The 15,345-nt window shown below is 43.1% G+C and overlaps 1 protein-coding gene across 1 annotated transcript; it reads right to left on the bottom strand.

Annotated features, from left to right (window-relative positions):
• Positions 1-7,094: 7,094 nt before the first annotated feature.
• Positions 7,095-15,159, bottom strand: ube2v2 (ubiquitin-conjugating enzyme E2 variant 2). Its single transcript, XM_061840278.1, has 4 exons — positions 15,002-15,159; positions 9,841-9,992; positions 7,980-8,105; positions 7,095-7,900 (listed from the first exon to the last, which is right to left on the bottom strand). Exons 1-4 carry the CDS (start codon positions 15,015-15,017, stop codon positions 7,754-7,756), a joined length of 441 nt encoding a protein of 146 aa, XP_061696262.1. The 5' UTR covers positions 15,018-15,159; the 3' UTR covers positions 7,095-7,753.
• Between the last annotated feature and the right edge of the window lie 186 nt (positions 15,160-15,345).

The raw sequence follows: 15,345 nt of genomic DNA, 5'->3' as shown, positions 1-15,345 counted from the left end.
AATAATGATAAACTTTACAGCATTAAATATATCTGAACAAAAGAAAACGCGGAGCTCAGTCATCCACATTTTCGGTTTTGGTGTCGTAACACTCGTCGTAACAGCAGCATTCATCAGCCTTTTCTGCTTTAAATGGATCCGTTTTCGTCATGGTAACTTTGGGTGGATATTTTCCCTTCTTTTACCAACTTGATATGGAAAAAATATATTTATACAAAATCCCCTGAAGGAGCAAAAGGAAGAGGTTCCGGCAGTTTGCTGACCGGCGCTTGGACGCCAAATAATAAACTCGGACTTTGACATTTCCATTCATGCATTTTCAATTGTGTTTATGGTTACCGGTGAGCTGACTTTTAGGCAGGAAGCGGAGTGCGCCCTATGGACAATTTAGAGTCTTCAATTATTCGAAGATGACTTTTAGAGAGGCGGCACAATGAAGAACTGGTGAGAGCGTCTGCCTCACAGTTCTGAGGATCAGCGTTCAAATCCGAGCCCCACCTGTGTGGAGTTTTCACGCCCCCCCGTGCCTGCGTGGGTTTTCTCCGGGCACTCCGCTTTCCTCCCACATCCCAAAAACATGCAAAATAGGTTAATTGTAAGCACTAAATTGGCCATAGGTGTAAGTGCGAATGCTCGTTTGTTTATATGTGCACTGCGATTGGCCGGTAACCAGTTGAGGGTGTACCTCAGCTCCTGCGCGAAGATAGGCACTCTCGTGACCCTTGTGAGGACAAGCGGCACAGAAAACAGATGGATGTATGGACTTGTGGAGAGAGACATGGGGTTCACTCTGGACGATTTAGAGTCTTTGGTGAACTTAACATTCATGTTTTTTTCAACTTAATCGGATATTACACTTGAAATTAAAGCACCACTAAGAGCGTGGACACACGTGCTTCAAATCTGGGCTTTTTTCCCCCGCTTCTCACATCAAATAGACGAGTGTTTTCATTTATCTGACTGTAAACACAGCACTTCAACACTCACCAGGCACACCGTTTGCCAACACAACTCCATCCGCTTGGATAATTACTTCCAGTAAACACCGCTATGAGCGCGTTTCGCTATGATGACTCTTCATATTTCCAAAGTGGCTCACTTTTGCGATATTGAGTCGTACTCCACTTCATTAGGTAAATGATGCAAAAAAAAAAAAAAAGTGATTACAGAAGACAATGAATGCTGAAAACTGTTGAGACAGTACATGTACAATCGCGTAACGGTTAACACAAATTACAATCACGACTGTTACATACCATAATTTCAGACCTATAAGACGCAGCTTTTTTCAGTGATATGGCTAATTTGTGCAATTTTTCTAACGGCCGCAAGGAGGCACTCGAGCAGAAAAGGTAAGCAGGAGAAAAGTGGAATACATGTGCCAAGGAAATGATTTTTACCGGTATGCATTTCCTTTTTTTTAAACCGGCCCTGATAGCACTGCGCTAGTGCTGTGCTAGCGTGTTGCTGCTGGGTTACTGCCGAGTCTGAGTGATTTTTACCAGTATGTTTTTATTTAACTGGTCCTGTTAGCACTGCGCTACCTAGCGTTAACACCGTGCTAGCGTGTTTCTGTCGCGTCTCAGTGATTTAGGTATGTTTTTTTTTTTTTTAACAACTCTTTTAGTACTGTGCTACCGTGTTGCTACTGTGTAGCTCCCGTGGCTGTTTTTTTTCTTTTACCGGTATGTTTTTTTTTTTTTTAACCGGCCCTGTTCGTGCTTGTTGTTGCTGTTAAGATAAGCTATTAAAACTTTGAAAACTCTGTGTACCGTCTTTCTTTGAAAATATCTCGTATCTTTCAATGTGGGTTTCAATGTGGGCACTTGCGGCTTTTATACAGGTGCGGTTTATGTATGTACCAGATGGTATTTCCTTTACAAATGTCCTGGGTGAGGTTTATAATCCGGTGCACTCTGTAGGCTGGAGATTACGGTACATACATTTTCTCACGAGGGTCGCGGGCAGTGCTGGAGCTTATCCCAGCTGTCAACGAGCCGGTACACCCTGAACTGGTTGCCAGCCAATCGCAGGGCACATCGAGACAAACAGCCGCACTCACAATCACACCTTGGGGCAATTTAGAGTGTCCAATTAATGTTGCATGTTTTTGGGATGTGGGAGGAAACCGGAGTGCCCGGAGAAAACCCACGCAGGCACGGGGAGAACATGCAAACTCCACACGGGCGGGTCCGGGATTGAACCCATGACCTCAGAAATGTGAAGCCAACGCTTCCCATCTGATCCACCGTGCTGCCCCCGTTACATACAGCTCACTTCAATTTTTACCGACATTAATGGTATGAGGAAGAAAAATGTCATCACAATGGAAGCGAGGGCAATTTTGACCCCTTAAGTACAAAGTCACTAACTGATTTCTAATGTTTAGGTAACCTTATTTTTCCTCCACAAGATATCTTTTGTTGTAGCAAAAAAAAAAAAAAAAAAAGTCTGATGTTGACAATAAGAAAGAGAAATGGATCAACGGTGTCAATCAAAAGCGTGCGTTATAATTTTCAAGAAAGCTCAAATTTAACTCGAATCATCTATTTCTTGAAGTCAAAGGCATTTTTGTTCATGTTGCCTGGTAACTGAACGTTACTTGTAAAAATGTTTTTTCTTCTTCTTTGTCCTTGGTATCTGTGGAATGAATCAGCGCTCGAGCACAATTATAAGAGCAGGGAGGATGAAAGCTGCAAGCGGCGATGAATCGTGCGCCCCGCTTTCAGAGCACATCTTTCAAGTTTGACACCAGAACCGTCACCACTCGGATACCTGCTTCTGATTGCTGCCCATTCGTCAGTGGCCCTCATACCCATTTTTTTTCCCCCATGCCAAAGCCTTAAAAGGATTATCAAAGTTTGAGGGCACGCTCAGTCCACATCGGAGACTACAAGCAAAAACACTTGAAACAGTATCGGATACCTGCTTAGTTGGGCAAATGCCCAAGTCGGCGCTTCTCAAGGTCTGGATTTGACCTCACATCTCTTTTAAAACAAAATTCTGGACTTCCTGATCAATTTCGAGACCTTTTAGTGCATCCTGTTCCGATAGACATCCATTGTCTGAGCCGCTTACCCTCACAAGGGTTGCGGGAGTGCTGGAGACTATCCCAGCTATCTTCGGGCAGGAGGCGGCGTACAACGTGAACTGGTTGCCAGCCACTCGCACGCCACTCAGAGAGAAACAATCATTCACACTCACAATCAAACCTACGGGCAATTAACATCCACGATTAATGCATGTTTTTGGGATGTGGGAGGAAAGCGGAACGGCTGGGGGAAACCCACACAGGCACCGGGGGGAACGTGCAAACTACACACAGGCGGGGGCCGGGATTTGAACCCCGGTCTTCAGAACTGTGAAACAGACGTTCTAACTACCTTTCCATCGACAATTGCCACTTCGACCAAATTCTGTAGGGGGATATTTTTATGAATACACAATTTTTTCCATGGTGAAGACTCAAAACAATGATCAAACTTTTCCGACCACAGATCGTCCTGTCTAGGACGCCCGTTTTTGATTGCGTGTCATTTGAGCAAATTGGCCAAGTTCATCGAAGTGGGCCGCTTTTTAATTTAAAGACTGGGCCCTTTAGACTATTTTTTGTCCATTATGTTACACATATCCGCTGATTTATTTGTCAATCCGTAAAATTGGTCTCTGAAGGTTGGGTGTTTATTTTTTTTCCCCCGTATAGGGCACAACACAACCGTATGGTTCTCAGGCTATACCAAGTGGAAGAGGGCACATTCTCCACTCTCTAAGTAGAAAGAAAGCAAGGCAGTCGTTTTTTTTTTTTTTTTTTTTTTACAATATCAACACAAACAAGCGCTGGACCTTGTGGCCCCAGAGGGTGAAAGGTTAGCGGATGGCCGAAAGTCTGCCAGCTCCAGACGAGATGCGTGTCCTTCTATCCTACTGCTGGCATTCCTTCGCCTCTTAATGCCCCAAAAGCTCCTCTGTCTCCGGCCTGCTGTAACCTACACATGCTATACATTTTGCCTCGAAAAAGAAGACAATACTGTGTACATAGTTACCGTAATTTCCGGTATATAAGCCGCGACTTTTTCCCCCCACGTTTTCAACCCTGTGGCTTATGCGGTGATGCAGCTAATTTGTGCATTTTTTCCTAACCGTCGCAAGGGGGCACTCGCGTGGAAAAGCGAGACGGTGGAATCAATGTGGTGAGGAAGTGACTTTACTGGTATGTTTTTTTTTTTTCAAACTGGTCCTGTTAGCACTGTGCTAGCATGTTGCTGTGTCTGTGATTTTTACCGGTATGATTTTTTTTAACCGGTTCTGTTAGCGCCACGGTAGTGTTAGTGCCGTGCTAGCATCTTGCTACTGTGTCTCAGTGATTTTTACCGTTTTTTTTTTTTAACCGGCCCTGTCAGCGCTGCGCTAGCACGTTGCTGTGTCTCTGTGATTTTTACCGGTATGATTTTTTTTAACCGGTTCTGTTAGCGCCACGCTAGTGTTAGCGCCGTGCTAGGGTCTTGCTGCTGTTCCTGCCATGTCTCAGTGATTTATGTATGTTTTTTTTTTTTTTAACCGGCCCTGTTAGTGCTGTGCTACTGTGTAGCTACCATGGCTGTTTTATTTTATTTTTTTTAACAGCTCTGTTTATGCTACTGTGTTGTTGCTATGTTAAGCTAAGGTATTCAAACTTCAACAACTCTCTCTGTGTACCATCTTTCTTTCTATATATCTAATGTTTCAAAGTGGGCACTTGCGGATTTTACACAGGTGCAGCTTATGTCTGTACCCAATGGTATTTCCTTTACAAATGTACTGGGTAAGGCTTTTAAACAGGTGCGCTCTGTAGGCCGGAAATTACGGTAGTTGAAAATGGCACCCTGGTGCAACCTTGCTCATATTTGGGAGTCTTGACATAGCAGCCTACAAGTAAGCAACACGCTTACTACTACTGAAAGTACAAAACTAAAGAAATAAATAAATCAATAAATAAAATCACTCCATCATCCTCTCTCCTGTTGGAGGCGCATTTTAATGTCACTGCAAGGCCGCTCTCGAATGGAACATTTTAAAATTCATGGCGGGGCGTTCCATGACTGCGCCACCTCAGCAACTGATCAGGTTCGTTAATGGCACGTCGCACAATGCTGAGTGCAAAGTGCAAAGGCCTTTAGGGTCTTATCAAGAAACTTTCATTTATTGAAATGTACCATTAAATCTTACAGTATGTCAGCAAATGCTAATCATGGATGGTTATTTACTCAACAGATAGATCAATGGCAAAGTGTCAGCTTTACAGATGCCATGGATGCTGCGGTATTTACAAGCACCAAAATTTATTTTTGCCCCCACAAGAGAAAAAAAAACCGAGGCATCAAAGGTGTGGATTCTGCAATTAATTGGGTACATGGCGTCTAATAAAGCGGAGGCCAGTATGTGAGCGGACGGCTTATTGTCGAAGTGCAGGAGTCCGAATTTGGAGACGAGACGAGCGCGACGGGCCTCGAGGACGTATTTGCTGCTTTGGTTAAAATGAGCTGCTGGAAAACATGAAGGCTCGAGCAAGCATGCTGAATAAAAGCGATGAATTTGTCCTACCCCGGGAGGCTCGCTTTTCTATATTTTTGTGGGTGACTATGCTAAGCGAACGGACAACTTCTGATTTCGTATTCATGACTTCCTTCAAACGAGGACGCCGTACACAACTCCAGCGAAAAAAAGGATTTGGAGTAGCCGCTCGGATACTCGATGTCGGTTCTCTAAAGTCAAAATCCTGCCTTTGCGCCGACCGCGGAGGGGAGCAAGGTCATTTCTCTGCGGCAAAACACTGACTCACTCCACACCCACGTACACACACGCGCGGAGTGAAATAGAGTACACGCAATCCCGCTGACAACACATGCCTGCGATGTAGCGTCCTCCTGCAGCAAAAGCGCTAAACATGTCACTTTACTTAAGCGTGACAGCGTGCACTCAAGCAGCCTGTGACCGTCGCACACACAAAAGCGGCTTCAGTGCACGACTCGAGTCCTGGGTGGAGGAGGAGCGCCCTCTAGGGTACCAGTTGAGATGACAGGTCAGAAGGGCGGAAGCCCCAGCACGAAACCAAAAAAATGACATTAAATTACATAAATGGAAGGCTCACAACAGACTCGTCTTATCCGATCAAGTAACTAACGCTTGTGACTCATCATAATTTAATCAAAGATGCCAAGACAGTGTGCCCACTTATTTTCATACGAGTCATAATACTTGTGATTGAATTAAGCATACATTCCTATTTTAATGCGAGCGGGAAAGTGGCGGGGGCGTCTTTACTTCTGGCATTGTGGCGGCGGCGGCGGTGTTGAAATACATATTTGCTAAAAAGAAAAAGAAAAAGGCAAACCCCACATTTATCACTGATAATCTTGATAAAATACCTTCAGATTTGTAAGGTAGAAAATGTTTGATGCAAGTAATTTCTGGGAAGAAGAAATATTTTGGCAGAGAAAGAAATCACTTTGCCTTGATTTGAGATATTCAGCCTTGGCTGGATGTTTTTTTTTTTTTTGTTTAAGCGTAGTGAGCCAGTCTGACCGTCTGAGCACTCCCAGTGCTGCAAAGTCTTTTTGTGACTAATGTGCATGCGAGTATATTTTCCAAACTTCCGGCCATTCTGAAACATCTCCATTAATGCTTCAACGTGTTCCATTCGACAACTTGTCGCCGAGTGTTCCATGTTCGCTTTGGACGTCTCAGAAAGACGAACACAGCGAACATACCTTTATGCGTCTATCTTTTTTTAATCAACTTTTGTTTTGAGGTTAGGGTTAGGTTATAACGCATGTTAGCTCCCTCTATGTAGAAGAAGGGGAACGACGAGACCAGTGGATTTCCCAGTAAGCGTCTGCTACGTACGCAGAGTTCCCCTGTTAGTAACGCATGCGCATTCATCACAAGGAGACTTTTCAGCACGGGGGAGCGCTCAGACCGTCACACCGGCTATCCCATTACTTTAACACTTTTGGTTACATTTGAGTTTTCACTGAACCAAATACACGTTTTAAGACTAAAGCGGGAAACTGAAACAAGAAAATCAAAATAGTTCAAAAGGATTTGGGACATTGCGGGTTTTTCGCAGTGATTTTTAATTTCAGTAAAATCACAAGTTCGTACACCTGCCATTTTCACTCGAAGTTAAATGCAAGTTGTTGTTGTTTTTTTTTTTTCTTTCCGGAAAGAAACAGGCTTCAACGTCTGTTACATGTCAAAGAGAAAGAGCTCGAAAACAGAAACATTGGTATTGTGTCAAATACATAATATATATTCATATATTTATTAAAAAAAAAAAAAAACTCTCTCACTTCATGACACTACTTTGAAACTACAGTCACAGTTCTGTATGGAGCCGTCTATCTGCATGTTGAATGCAAAAGAAAAACAACAAAAGAGTGTCTTCTCGTTGGGCCCTCGGGTGTACGCACAACTTCAGTGATCAGTCATCGGGAAAACACAAAAGCAGCATTTGCTGGTACAACTTCAACATGTTAGTCACTTCAGTCACTCCCCTTCTTGCCGTCTTTTATGCTGAACTGCAGGGGGCGTTTAATTATTATTTTTTTTTTTTGAAAGAGCCAGGCCATAACACGAGAGTCCGATCCTGCTCTTGCATGGACAATACTGTTGATGTGCAATGTTTCTTTCTTTTGTTTTCTTGTTTCTTTTTTGTTGACATGATGTTTCTATGTAGGCTTTTTAAGACAGGGGGGATCGAAACAATCCATGGTGATTAAGCGCTGTAATTTTGTCCTTCTGGGGGCTGCGGAAGCTTCATATTTTCTTTTGACATCATTAAACGCCTTAACTCTTGAAGGACAATTTTAATGTTATAAGAATTCTGCCATTTGGCTAATACTGGTATGCTACGCGAGTCCACCTGCGAGACAAACAAACGGGTGACAGGTCATGCCGGTGAACAAACGCAGCATAAGGAAATATGAGAGGAGCGTGCTTACCGTCCCGTTGGAATTATTGATCCCGTTCATGGTGATTTTTGTTACAAATCTAACGAGTGGGGCCGTTTCTGGGTATCTGGGTCCACATTCCACCTTCAGGCTGTATATTCTGTTCTCGTAATTGGTCTGAAAAGACAGGAGAGTAAAAGTCCATTTACGAGTGCAGCCCTGTTTAATTGAGGGGACACACTCCAGACATGAAGGTGAAACCTTCTGATAGAGACAGACTGTATAAATATATTATATATATATTTTTTTAATGTAGCAGTTTTACTACTCTCCCCCACACACGTTAACCACATTGTGAACATATTTGAAGACACCAACAGGCAGAGTATAGAAAATACCGTAATTCCCGGCCCACAAGGTGCAACTTTTTTCACGGCTGCCGCGCTAGTTAACATTAGCGCCGCCGCGTTAGCTTCAGCATCACCACGCGAGCGTTATCGTCGCCGCGTTAGCTTCAGCATCACCACGCGAGCGTTATCGTCGCCGCGTTACCGTTAAACTCTGTGTAACGAGCCTTATCACCAGCCGGGAATTACGGTACTCTTTGTATTGTGTTAAATATAAACCCCAATTCCAAAGAATCTGAGAGTGAAAAATGAAAATAAACAGAATACAATTTGCAAAACCTTGTCAACCTACTCGGATTCACCACCAAGACATTTTCAAACTTTTTTTCTGCCAACATTCCTTCATTTTGAATGAGATGCACGCAACGCGTTCCTCAAAAAGTTGGCACACGAGCAACAAAAAGACACAAAACATTGAGGAGTGCTCAAAAAAAAAAAAAAAAAAAATCCCATTTGGAATATTTCGCAGGTGAACGGGTTAAACGGAAACAGGAGTCATAATTAGGTATAAAAGGAGCATACCCAAATGGCTCAGTTATTCATAAGCAAGGAGGGGGCGGGGTTCACCGCTTTGCAATACAAAAGTATGTTGTTTAGTATGGTATTGATGAAAAAACGGCAGCCGGTATGGACCCATTCATTCAGATTTTGACGTATATGGCTGTGTGCAACTCCCCCCCATGAAAATCCGCTCGAGAGATTTGTTTTCGAAAAGAAGCAGGAAGTGACGTACAGGGCAGTAGCACACTCAAGCGCTCTCATATCTACTTGTATCTACGTTTCTACTAGTTTTACCTGCTGGAAGGTAGCACTTTGTTCCTTCGTCTTAGCCAAAATGGCGGCTCGTTGTATTGCGGCATAATGCTGGAACACTCGGGAAGATGGATTCGCTCTTCATACTTTTCAAAAAGACCCGGCCAAAGCAGTGATCGGCCGACGCGGGGCCGGCCCGGTGCCGCGATGGCTCTTCTCCGCCGCGGCTGTGGATCGGATTGGGAGGCAGTTTGGCCGTGATCCGCATATCATCGAAATATGGCTTGAAACGATAGGCTAATATTGCCCCGGTCAGTTCACTTGGTTGTGAGATGTTCTCTTCTTCGAAAAGAGCTTCCGTGTCGGAAGGGGCGTGTTCGTCTCCCATAGTAGGTGGCACAGCGTGTTCAATGGCGAATGTCCCGGTGTGACATCACGGCCAGAAGATGCAGCCAATATGGCTGCCACTTGTATGTCGAATGAGACTTTCGCAACTTTGCGCATGGATGACGCGCTCTCCGCTCATATTTATTTTTTCGTATCGACATTGAAGTGAATAATGTTTAATGTATTTTTCATTACAATATCTATTTTAGAATGTTGATAGGGATGACACTTGAATTTTAAACGCCCCCCGGAAAAAAACAACTCCTTTGAAGAAATCTTTAGTGAGGGGCAGAATGATGAACTGCAAAATACTGGGCGAACACTGTGCTGCCATAAAACGGTACTGGGGAAGCCCAAATTCTTACTCTGGCAGGCCCGATGATCATGGCGGTCCACTGCGTGAGAGTCATGTCGTCGTCGTTCTCCAAGCCCCAGCTCACCGTGCCGTCGCCCTCACCTTTCTGGCCCTCTTCCAGCTCCTCCAACAAGCGGAAATTTCGTGGGACCTTAATAACACCTGCAACGACCAACAGCAGCACATTACAATAGAAATAAACAACCTATCAATAGTTAACAGTTGTCAACAGATTTTTGGAGTACACTGACACTTTCAAATGTTAATCATTTTACTTTTTAATCATTTAAAACAAATCCCCCCAAAAAAAGACAACTGTGTTGACATCCAAATATTTTTGGACCTGACCGTACTACTTTATTTCAACTTACATCTCTGGCACAAGTGGCTTCTCCCTGACATACAAAAGTCATCATTTAGTGTAAATGTATCACTTCAACATATTTTCTTGACACCATCTATCAGAATGACCACAGAAAAAAATCAACTGGAGATTTTTCATAAAACAAGTGGAGTTGGGTTACACAAAAAAAAAAAAAATCAGTGGCTCGGTGAGGGAAGCACAGTCTCCACAAGCGAACACATTCCATCCATCCATCCATTTGTGGATGGGTAAGCATGTCAAACAGCCAACTATTTATACAGTTACAAAAACTAAAATTTTCTTCATATTCATCCATCCATTTTCTACAGCACATGTTCTCATTAGGTTTGTAAGTAAGGCGGAGGCTATTCCAGCAGAACTTGGGGGAGAGACAGGGTGCACCCTGGACTGGTTGCCACCCAGTCACTGGGCACACATATGAATAAACAACTGTTTCCGCTTCATCAAATAATCCATCGATCTGTTCATTTTCTTAGCCGCTTATCCTCACAAGGGTCGCAAGGAGTGCTGGAGCCTATCCCAGCTGTCAACAGGCAGGAGGCAGGGTACACCCTGAACTGGTTGCCAGACAATCGCAGGGCACATAGAGACAAACAGCCGGAATCACAATCGCACCCAGGGGCAATTTAGAGTGTCCAATTAATGTTGCGTGTTTTTGGGATGTGGGAGAAAACCAGAGTGCCTGGGGGAAAAAACAAAACAAAAAAAAAAAAAAACACGCAGGCACCGGGAGAACATGCAAACTCCACACAGGTGGGGCTAGGATCGAACCCTGGACCTTAGAACAGTGAACCTAAGACTTTACATCTGATCCACCGTGCTGCTTTTTTTCTACAAATACATTGATCAAAATAATGACAAAATGACAAAAATGGGGGCTGGCTGCAGGAATTAAATGCTATTTTCAATCCAATTAAAAAGCTTGGTTTAAACGAGTGCTGGTCGCGAGTACGCAAGGCAGCAAAGACCGAGGCTCTGAGCCAACACGCCTCTCATTCATATGCAAAAAAAATGAAGGTATACTGATTCTTTTTGACTTGTAGGAATATGTCAAGGTGCTATATGAAAAAAAAACCTGCCCCAAGCCTACCCAAAACTACTTGTGCCATTTCTTAGCCACTCCAAAATTTCTAAATCAAAGAGTCCTACAGTAAACTATTCTCTCTAAGTTTTAAGATTACTTGTACATGTTATTAGACACGATAAAGTGGATGTTTATAACTCTTTGAAAGTCTATTAACGAAGAAAACAAGCTAGTACTTAATGACCATAATTATGCATTGAAATTTAGTTCAACTTTTACTGGGTTTCAGAGAGTCAACGGTAAAATTATGTTAGCTTTTGATTCAAGTTGGTCACAATACCAACGTCTGTATTCATATGATTACTTTATAAACGCATACATGCATTTCATGAGTTCTGCCAGAGGGGGAAACATTTTAGTAATTCGAGTCAGTGGAGCTGCAAAAGATTAGGTGATGAAATAAATGACCTTAATTAAATAGGAATCAGTATTTTTATCATTTATCTTTCGGGTGATGGTGGGTTTACGAAGGCCTTGCGCATCACACCTTTGGGAACGAAATTCCATCACGAACATTATTCTCTCTACATATTGCCGTCGTCATACGGTGGGTGTCGCCCATGTCATGCACTCGACACAATGAATGAATTGACAATCAACTCCCCGCGATTAATTAGTATGCACATCCCCGGTTTTAGTGTAAACACTCGGAGCGTCTCGATGCATATTAACAAACGGCTTAGCCGTGGACATGCTCATGAATCTCGGCCGTCTGCAAAGAACGCCGCCGACGGGAAGCGCGGCGAGCCCCTGAGTGCTGATTTTCTTTGAACAAATGATTGAGGGTAACAGATGCCCCTTTTCTGGCTGAGGTGGGAACAGCCGCCTAGTTAATAACGGTGCTACACGGCAGTCGATCAAAGTGCCACAAGAAGCGGTGTTCAACGCATGGAAAATGTTCTAGAAGATAGTTTTGGCACTAAATGCAGCAGCCTGACAGTTGCTGGCGGTGTTGTAAATGATGAATGCACTGGAAAGTGGCCGACACTTAGACAAATGTATTGCTTCTCATAATCATTGTCTTTGCCACCATTTTACAGCATTGGTTAAAACAATTTCAATTGTCCCCATCCTCCATTTTAACTGTTCTCCCCACTAAGTCACAAAGCACCTTGATTTTTATTTTTAATCAATAAATGGCGCGTGGCGGAGAAATGTGTTAGTACAGGACATGTATGAGGGCACCAAAACAGCGGTGAAATGTGCCGTAGGTGTGTCAGAAGAATTTAAGGTGGAGGTGGGACTGCATCAGGGATCCGCGCTGAGCCCCTTCCCGTTTTTGGTAGTAATGGATAGGCTGAGGGATGAGGTTAGACTGGAATCCCCTTGGACGATGATGTTCGCAGATGATAACGGGAACAAGCCGAAAGGAAAAGAAGAAGAAATGACCAATTTGAGGTAAAAAAAAAAAAAAAAAAGAAATCATAAGAGAGAGTGCACTATTGCTACCGCTGTTAATCCAATCTGCAGAAGCATAATATGTCAATTATGGGAAGTTGAGCTACATCAGATTCTTCTGTCGTGTCCACCACTACATTGGGGCTCACCTCCTGTGGACCCGATATATTGCCGTCTTAACCAGGTTAAATATTAATTTAAATTCTGCACAGTAAGGAAAACTACAATTGATTAAAATGCAGTAAAGTCAATATATAACTAAAATAATGAACATTAAAGCAGTCTTGTAGGATTTTCATTCGCTTGGGTTCCGAATGGACACATTTTCAAATAGAGGACTTTCAGTTTTGTTTCAGGCAAAACAAAACATCTTGGATCTTTGATGGCTTGGATGATCCCTGAACATTAAGTGGTAAATAAAACTCCTGGATACACTTTGGGAAGGACAAAGTTACGCAGCCACTCTAATAGAAAATGGTTCATTTCTGGTTTCCTCACCATGGAACTCCATACTTGGTTCGGACATTACTGCCTGGTAGTGGTATTCACAGTATTTTCAATAATCTACTTGTGAGGACAAGCGGCTCAGAAAATGGATGGATTGGGCTGCAAAATGTTTGTGTTGTACGGAAAAAAAGATTGGACAAGACGATAGACCCTGATTCAAAGTGTTTTTCTCAGTTTATGATTATAGGCACACTATGAATGAGTTGGTCTAGTGGGAAAAGAAGGTTGTGCACCCAAACGCGATACAACGAAGGTTCTGGCTCCGAGATATCCAAAACTACTTGTTTGAATAACAGCGCAAATTTGGGTGACTCTTTTCAGTGTCACTTAATGCAACAAAAGGATTGAAACCCACAAACCCGGGGCAGGTATCTCTTGATAACATTCCAAAATTAAAGTATGGCTTTATTTTGGATGTAAACATTGTGCGACTTTCAACAAATGCAAAACTGCTATTCCGTTGGTCTAGTTGCAAGGACTGTCATCCAAATGAAGCTCCTCAAATCACTTCCAACTGTTTCATATGCACCAAGAGGGCAGCAGGTGGCGCCAAAGCACTACTATTGTGACTTTGGGCTGAGCACAAAAATAGTCAATAGTCTTATCACCCAATAAGAGAAGATAAATTCCGACCAGAAAAATTAAAGAAAAAAAATCAACTGTAAATCGGTGAAATCAGAAAATTAATGGAAGACGACCCCCAAATATGCAGCGATGGTTTGAAATCAGCATGGAGGAAAAAAAAAAAAATACTTAACCCTACTTGTCACACAGCACAAATTTCAATATACTTGTTTTTCATTAAAAAAATATATTTCCTGTAATTATGGGTGGAACACTCAGTTAGCATTGGCTAGTGAACGTTCATAGCACTGTTAATATTTTGGGCGTACCCCTTAGCCATTTTCATCCCGTTATTTACGCATGAGAAACATAATCCTCGGCTAAGCTAACCACGAAGTTGTGTGTCACGAATACGTTTTAAATACGCGTCGTTTTCACGGGGAAGCTAATAAAACGTTTCAACAGGAAGCATTTTGTGATTAAAAATGATTACAGAGCAACTTGGAGGTAGCCACGGTTCCTCGCAAAATGACAGGCTCCGACTATTTGCTGAAATAAAGCACAGGACCAAACACTATTAATGACAACCTGTACCGCATTATGGTCATCACACTCATATTTAAAACTAAAGAAAGGCTTACAAAAAAAAAATCTTAACGAAGGGTGATTGACAAGTCGATAGGATTGCTAAGGCGAGTAGCTGTCGTTAGCATCGTTGAAATAAACATGCAGCATGCAGCAGGGGGAGCTAACGAGCTAACCACCTAAGTCCATTGTGAGCACAATAAAAAGGAGACATTAATGAAGAACCACACGTTGGCTATATTATTGCGGCTAGGCTAGCTCGAGTTAGCACCGAGACTAGGCAACGCCGCTGGCTCACAGTGCTACCGTCGACTTTGGAGGCATTCGTTACGCTCATGTTTATTAAACGTAAATGGTGGCTTGAAAATGAAACACGTCACCGCCTCGCATTTTGTCTCTTTTTTCAGCGATGCGCATCATCCGCTATTCGGTCTCGCCACAACCCCTCGACTACTCGTTAGCATCACACTAGCTAAACGCATTATTTTGCGATTTTTTTATTCCTCTTAAAACATTTTTTACCCCCCTGAGCGTCGGAGTACAGGCAAAGCGGATCTCGAGATGGCTGCGACCCCGTGTTCGCCCGCGCGATTTTTATACATTTTTATTCGTGAGCCGGTTAAATGCTAGTTTGTTTGGCACACAGACCTGAGGAGGCCGCCATCTTCTTCGAGCGAGTCCAGAAGCGCAGAGGAGTGTGACGTCACAACACGGCGGGGACGCCAGTGGGACGTTTTGAGAGCGATGGCGTCGTCCTCCGCCGCCGCCGTCCCACACGTCACACTCACCGCAGACTTTCACTTTCACAACATTGGTTCGGAATTTGTGCACGGTTAAGCGCCAAAGACAGCCACCATGTGTAAAATTTCACAAATACTATATTACAATTATATTTCATTTGTATACTTCCGCCCTAAGGGCACCACATCCTTATTTGATTTATTAAAATGAATTGATATCCAATTTCACACCAAACAGAACACTTTTTAAAT

The sequence above is a fragment of the Syngnathoides biaculeatus genome, chromosome 13 (genome assembly GCF_019802595.1).
Source record: "Syngnathoides biaculeatus isolate LvHL_M chromosome 13, ASM1980259v1, whole genome shotgun sequence".
Taxonomy (NCBI): domain Eukaryota; kingdom Metazoa; phylum Chordata; class Actinopteri; order Syngnathiformes; family Syngnathidae; genus Syngnathoides; species Syngnathoides biaculeatus.
The sequence above is the reverse complement of the archived record's forward strand: the minus strand, read 5'-3'. Positions and strand labels throughout refer to the sequence as shown.